This window comes from Gavialis gangeticus, unplaced genomic scaffold (assembly GCF_001723915.1).
Source record: "Gavialis gangeticus isolate Ggan-Ray unplaced genomic scaffold, GavGan_comp1, whole genome shotgun sequence".
Lineage (NCBI taxonomy): Eukaryota > Metazoa > Chordata > Crocodylia > Gavialidae > Gavialis > Gavialis gangeticus.
In genome coordinates, this window is record NW_017729014.1 from 2135319 (window position 1) to 2142419 (window position 7101).

The 7101-nt window shown below is 51.2% G+C and overlaps 2 protein-coding genes across 3 annotated transcripts in view; both read right to left on the bottom strand.

Moving 5' to 3' along the window:
• The window catches only part of THAP3 (THAP domain containing 3), a 4937-nt gene extending 2998 nt beyond the window's left edge, over window positions 1-1939 (bottom strand). Inside the window, exons 1-4 of one of the 2 annotated variants that reach the window (XM_019511589.1) lie at window positions 1793-1939; window positions 1441-1723; window positions 1186-1242; window positions 720-809 (exon numbers count right to left, since the gene is read on the bottom strand). In XM_019511589.1, the coding sequence (XP_019367134.1) occupies window positions 720-809; window positions 1186-1242; window positions 1441-1723; window positions 1793-1866 (504 nt within the window). In that variant the 5' untranslated portion in view covers window positions 1867-1939. The remainder of the gene's footprint in view (window positions 1-719; window positions 810-1185; window positions 1243-1440; window positions 1724-1792) is intronic. The other variant, XM_019511590.1, reaches the window with a different exon arrangement.
• A 1602-nt stretch (window positions 1940-3541) lies between these two features.
• Window positions 3542-7101, bottom strand: part of PHF13 (PHD finger protein 13) — an 8721-nt gene continuing 5161 nt past the window's right edge. Inside the window, exons 2-4 of the mRNA XM_019511591.1 lie at window positions 6269-6370; window positions 4967-5519; window positions 3542-4430 (exon numbers count right to left, since the gene is read on the bottom strand). Coding sequence (XP_019367136.1) covers window positions 4204-4430; window positions 4967-5519; window positions 6269-6370 — 882 coding nt within the window. The 3' untranslated portion in view covers window positions 3542-4203. The remainder of the gene's footprint in view (window positions 4431-4966; window positions 5520-6268; window positions 6371-7101) is intronic.

Sequence of the window (7101 nt, forward strand, 5' to 3'; positions counted from 1 at the left end):
TGGTTGAGTGTGTGTGTTCCCGTGTGTCCCCCTCCCCCAGTCAGCCCCTGGGACCTAGCATGCAGGCAGTCCCCCCCCCCCACGCAAATCCTCCCAACAACACACCCAGCCCAGCCCTCCCCCCCCACCAAACTATATAGAAGAGTAACTTTATTTTGAGCTGCTGTGCATCAGGACAAAAGTATTTTTTGGAATAAAATTAAAATGTTATAGTAGGCATTTGATTTTTAGTATACTACTTGTTTTTTATAAAATTTGTTAAAATTATATCTTCTGCAGGGAGGCCACACTCTGCCAGGGTGCCTGCTGCACTAGTGTTGATGTGTCCCTGGCCATTTGGTTCAGATCAGCTAGCAACTTCCCCTGGCCTTGTTGTCTGCCAGGACAGCCTGTGCTGCTCAGTAACCAGAACTTGGAGAGTTTCCTCAAGAACGAAGATCTAATTTGTGCAATCAATGCAACAGACTTGGTTTGGTCATTATAAGGCCAGCTCCTACATCTGAGCAGCATCACAAGCCATCTTGTTTTCTTGATGCAATCTCTAGCTCTGCTGAGCTCACCCCCAACCAGGATGATTACATTATAGAAGCATTGCCAAAACTTGGTTAAGTGGCTTCCCAGCCAAAATTACCCAACCCTGGTCTAGTCCTTTGTTGTGTGTAACCATCAAGAGCAATGCTTGGCTTTGCCCACAAGATGGAGCAAAGAGACTGTTTTACCTCCTTTACTGGCTGCTCTGTAGTAGACTGGGGCTCCTGAAGAACAGCTTCTACTTCCAGTCCGCTGTCCTTCCAACTGTCTGTACAGTCCTGTTAGAAACCATGGATGTAGCTCAGACCTGCACAGCTTATTACCCCTCCCCCCGCAAAACCACCTCTATCAACTTCAGCCATGCATGTTCTCAGAGACTCATTTTAGGAGAATAATGCCCTCCCTTCAGGTTCTCTCTTCCTTAATCACTGCATGAAATATATAATTACTAATCCAAATTAGAGCACAAGGTAGGAGTGACTGAGGCAAGATTGCTTTAAACTTTTTCAGTGTCAGGATTTCTACAGTCAGGTGGTTCAGTGCATTTAAACAAGTCTGAAAACAGGACACTTCACTGGCAAGATCACAAGGGGCTAGAAAGCACTGCCCTCCTGCTGAAAGGCATAGACGTACAACTGCAAGGCATAGACGTACTTTTGGCAACGGGGGATCCTCAGCATCCTTCAGAGAACTCTTCCCCTTCCCGATTTGCTGCGACAAACACAAAGCCCTTATTAGTCCCCCAGATACCGGTTATGGACCTCGGGCCTGAATTTTCAGGTCTGCACGTGGCTTTCTGAGGACGAAGGAGTCTGAGATGCAGCCTGTGCCCAGCAAGCCACCCGCCTCCAGCAAAGCAGTGGGCCTGGAAGTCTGGCGAAGGACCCTGGGACAGGGCAAGGTGCAGACCTGGGGCCCTCGCCTGGTACCATGAGGGCTCCCCAGGCACGGAACCGCGGTGTCCGGCCCAGACCCGCCCGGCAGGGGAGGCAGGCTCACGTTGGCAGCGGGCGGGGTGGTGAAGAGCGTAGGCACGGCGTCGGGCCGGAGGTTGGCGCGGTTGCCGCAAGGGCTGAAGCAGTCGGGCTGGAAGTGCTGCGAGCAGAGCACTGCGTGGCGGCTGGGCTGGAAGTCCGTGCGGCCCAGGTTGCCCACCCAGCGGGCCAGCAGCTCCGGCCGGCTCCGGGGGAACCTGCGGGGGCAGCGCCAGTCAGTACATGCCGGGCCGGGCCCCGCAGCCCTTCCCCGTGCGCCCCCGCACCTGTGGAAGGTGAGATGCCGGCAGCGGCTGCTGTAGCGATTGCTGCACCGCGGCGCCGCGCAGGACTTGGGCATCGCCGTCCGCCCCGCACAAAGATGGCGGCGCCCCGCACACTTGAGCCGAGCACCGACCCGGAACCGCCCCCACTTGTGGCACATGACTTCCGTCACGGATTTCCCGCGCGAGAGCGGAGGGGCGGGGACAGTGTATCACAGGTGGCGTCCAGCCTAGCAGCCCGGCCCCCGCAGCGGCTGCAGCTCCTGCCCCGCCTCGCCCCGGCGGCGGCCGCGGAGCACGCCGGGAGCTGGGGTCTGGCGCGGCCCCTGTGCCTGCCCGAGCCCAGGGAGGAAGCACGGCTCGGGGCGGGACGCCGCTCGGCGGAACTGTGTGAACGGCGCAGGCAGGGCCGCTCTCGCCCTGCCGCGGAGCCCCTGGGGCCGGCTGCTCGCAGCGATCAGGCGCGTGGGGCCTCCGGCCCGTTTCTCTGTAGCATGCAAGTGGCGGCAGCTGGGGAGCCCGGCTGTGTGCTGCCTGCGGGAGACTGGCAGGCCGCCCCAGGCTTCAGGGCAAACCCTGGGCAGGCTCCGCCGTGCTTAGTCCCGGGAGGCAGCGCCCCGCGGTCCGCTGCTGCAGCAGCAACAACTCCAGTCCTTACTACTTCAGCAGGGACTGGTTGGAGAACAGCACCATTTCACGGTGGGAAATGCCAACAGGCCTTTCTGGTCTTGCCTCCTGTGCAGGAGAGCCGCAGAGTGCTCTACCTCTGACTGGTAGTTTCCTCAGGGTAGCGCTGTGTGGCCAAAGGGGGCACTTGACTGCATTGGCCACTATTAGGATGCAGTGCCTGGCAGCCAGCGTGCAGGAAGGCCACACACTGCCAAGGTGCCTGCTGCATTAGTGTTGATGTGTCCCTGGCCATTTGGTCCAGCTCAGCTAGCAACTTCCCTTAGCCTTCTTGTCTGCCAGGACAACCTGTGCTGCTCAGTAACCAGAACTTGGAGAGCTTCCTCAAGAACAAAGACCTAATTTGTGCAATCAATGCAACAGACTTGGTTTGGTCATTACAAGGACAGCACCTACATCTGAACAGCATCACAAGTCATCTTCTTTTTTTGAAGCAGTCTCCAGCTCTGCTGAGCTCACCCCCATCCAGGATGGTTACATTACAGAAACACTTTCTGGTGCTAGTGCACCCCTAAATCCTCCACAGTGCTGAATGGTTCTCAGATGCAGTTTACCTTACCACTTGCAAAGTCCCCTGCCCCGACTGTACCAATGCCAAGTGATTACATTTGTACCCATCAGATCAAAGAATATCTTCCTGTAACATCCACTTTAGGAAGCCAGTAATGAAAACACAGGTAAACCCAGCCTCAGTACTCTGATGGGGACAGCACCATCCCAAGTGAGGCCTGTCTGCATTCCTCAGTTTCAGTTTGCAAGGCCCCTTATGGTATCAATGCTTTACTTTAGGGGCTGAGAAATGGAGGAGTCATCAATGTCTCCGAAAGACAGACTTGGAGCATTGAAAGTATCAGAAATGAACAAGACATAGGACTCCACTTGGGAACAGAGTGGATGGATACCTCACATCCACACATGCAAAACAAAGTCAGAAAAATAATTTGATGAGAAAACAAAACAGCCTGACAAAGGAAGAGAACTGTCACAGCCAACCCCCACCCACCACTGCCTACCTGAAGAGAGGAGAGGCTTTATTCTCCCCTCAAAAGTATCAGTACATGGAGCAACAGGAAATCATTCTTTTTTACTGGAAGCAAATGCTAAAAACCACAGAACTCAACGAATGCTGCGCCTGCTGCTCAACCCTGTCAAAGCAGAGGCAGATCACACGCGAGTTCAGTGAGCATTCACACTCACTGTCATGGGTCTTAGGAATACTTAAGATTGTTATATGTGGACAAATGGGTGGGGGGTCTAGTATTACATTAAAATTAAAATATATGGCCAATAGCTTTTCAGACTTGTCATACAGAGCTTTTCTTCCTCCTCTCTCTTGGGCGGTGATTGACTTAACACACAGAAGTCTTGCAGTTTCTTAGCACTTTCCCAGTGGGATGAGAATTAACATGTGGCAAAAGTATTACACATTCCCAGACATCATCCCCTTTGTAGTCTTAACTGTTCAAAAACCCCTCTGTACCTGGGGTGCTTCATCTGTCTGCTACAGCTAGTCAGTGTCTAGCAGCAGTTTTGACCAGCAGGCCTCTTCCAGCCTTGGCTGTCAGACTTTCTGACACCTTGTGCCTGTTAACATGGACAGGCAGGCAGCCCCCTTTTGCCTGAGCAAATGCAGTTCAAAGGAGCTCTCCTAGACCTAGTTGGCTGGAGTTCTGTGCTTTGCATGGTTAATCTGCTCAAGTGGCATGCTGGTCAGGCAGCGCCCTTGGCTAGTCCAGAAAGCGCCGGCGTGAGCCCATCCGGGAGCGGTTTGAACGGCGAATATCAAACTTGGAGTCCCGACACTTCTGGCAAACATAGACCTCCGGGACATTTGATTTGCGGATCTTGGCGCAGGAGAGGTGGATCCAGGTGTGACACTCATTGCACTCAATCATTGGCCGACCAGCAAAAGGCTTCATGCAGAAGCAGGTGACTAGGTCCCAGGAATCGTCATCTGGAAAGAGAAAGAGCAAGGTAAAACAACCTCCCTCCATGTCCCTACTGCATCTTACCTGTACCTCAACTCTTCCCTCTTGGACCTAACTTGATCTGGAGGTTTTGAAGGCCGATATTGTATGCAGGCCTCTCCAGGGCATGCTGGAAGCTGCAGTCTGCATTGCCACCTGCACTTTGCTCTTGTACAGAATTTCAGCAGCTGCCCCGGGAGAAATGCTCAGCTCCAAAACCAGCTTCTGACTCGTTTCCAGCTTTACATGAAAATTCATCCCATGAAAAGGGCTCTAGCCTGAGCCTGGACACTGTAATTCAGGCCATTGGTCACTGAGCAGTAAAACTCTTCTCTGCCCACCTTTTGAAAGAGCTAAGAGGCTTGTGCAAATGCTAATGAGAATTTAGCTCTCAGCCCCCTCTCCCAAAAGATAAGTCTGCATTATTCCGGATTATACAAAAAGGCTGTGTATGGGATCACTAACAGTCTGACCCACTGTCTCACAGAACATCTCCCACTATCCCACCCCCACCCCCACATACCTGAATCCACCATGATGTCCTCATCGTCCCCAGTGCCATCTTCATCCCGGAACACAACCTGCTTGCCCTGCCGGATGACTGTTCGCTTGCCCACGCTGTGTATCTCCACAGCCTGCTCAGAGTTAGCAGCAGCGTAAGAGACATTCGAAGGACTATCAGAGTCCCACACCGAACAGTGGTCGGTCACGGACTGAGGGTCACCCTCAGATGAAGGGCTCATGGGGGTTTCTACATAAGAGTCCTCCACCTCGAGGTCCAGGAGCTTCTCCTCATATTCTTTCTCCACAGGCACTTCTGTTTCCCTTCTCTTCAGTTTTTTCTTCTTCCTGATTTTATCAATTTGCTTTCGTTCTGGCAGGAAACTGCTAGGCTTTGCTCGCTGGAACAGGGAAGCATATGGTTTTGTTCGCTTGAGCTGACTGAAGTTTTTTCTATTCTTGACTGGCAGGGAGACAGCAGAAGGGAGGTCACTGAATCGGGCATCCCAGCTATCACTGTCAATGGTCCCACCAGTGCTATTAGGAGGACTGGGGCTGCTCCTCAAAGGTGTCTCCTACAAAATATTAAGAGAGCAAAAGTAAGCATTGTTTTAGAGCTGATAGCTATCCACCCTATAGTGTTTACCATTTTTTATTCTAATACAGCCTAGTGTTTAGGCTTCAGCATTTTCAGTCAAGTGCTGTGTGGCAAGTTCGAAGAGTTAAAATTTCCACTCCCTTCCATATGCTTTGAAACCTAGGCCTCTGCCAGGAACTCCAGCCCAGGAGAAACCAAACAACCCCCAAATGAATAAGCTGAACTCTGTGGCCCCAGAGGTCTGGGAAGGGGCAGAGACACAACATATTTCAAATACCTTAAATGTAACCTTGTGGCACTGTACAAAGAGTGCCCACCACCCAAATAATTAAAGACTGGATTTTTACACTTTGTTCAGCCTCTTCAAGCCAAACAAGGTTTGAGACATTTCATTTTTGATTAAAGAGAAACATATGCATATCATAAGAGACCAACTGTTACCTTTAAAACTTTCTAAATGTAAGGCTATTTGCTGGCAGTTTCTTTTGGACTATCATATTTCAGTGTGTTACTTTTGACCCAGTAAGAGCTTCCACAGAACCCAACTTCTTTAAACACAAAAACTAGCATTTAGGTATTTATGTTGCATAGATCATCACATTATCATAGTTTTGTGAGCTGCTGCCAGGAAGACCTTTTCCAACACATGCAGGAAAACCTTTAGCCTCGCACCAGCAATAGCTACACTGGCATGTATCTGTGATAAAATAAGGGGCTACACATTACCTCTTGGGGGTAGGGGATGTAACCAGCATACGCCAAGACAAAGGTGCAAAACTTGTTAAAATCTTCCACGGTTCTGTGTCTCTTGGAGCCTGGGGAAAAATCCTGTTAAAAAAAAATAGTGACCGGGACATTAACTTGGGATTTTGAGGAAGGGCAGTGGGAACAACTTTGTGCAACTAATTGTCTATCTCTGAGAAAGTAATAATAGTAATAGCTCTTATTCTATCATTGCTTTTGTGTAAGTGTATCTTTCATGAACCAAAATGCAAGGCACTATACGAAGCCATCCTGTAATTTTGCACATTTATCAGGTCCCTCGGCCACTATCAAATTTTTGGGTGTTTCTAGCTTTTCTTCTAGCTGTTTCCACATCTGTCCCCAGGGTGGCTTCTAACACCTTCAGGGTCTAATACTGTATGGCATCACGTTCCTACAAACCGGTACTGAAGACAGTGAAGAAGCTAAACAGTTAGCAAAACTTAGCTGGTCAGCTAGTGTGGAGCCTGTCTCTCCTAATGCAACCAAGGAGTTCAACTCAGGGATTGCTGTTCTCTTCCTAGTGCAAAGTCTCCATCATGTCTTCTACCCAGACCTCAGAGCTGCTGGAAACAGCACCATAACTGCACATGCAGCCTCTGCTAGGACACAAGAAGCTTCTTTGGGGCTTGCACCGACACTCGGTCATGAGACCCCAGCGCACCATCTAGCACCCAGTCGGTACAATGCCTGCCCCTGCGCCGCGACACACAGCGGAGCAGGGGATGTGGGTGCACCGGATCACCACCCACGTTCAAAACTAAACTGCCAAGAGCCAAGGCAGGCTCCGGGCAGCA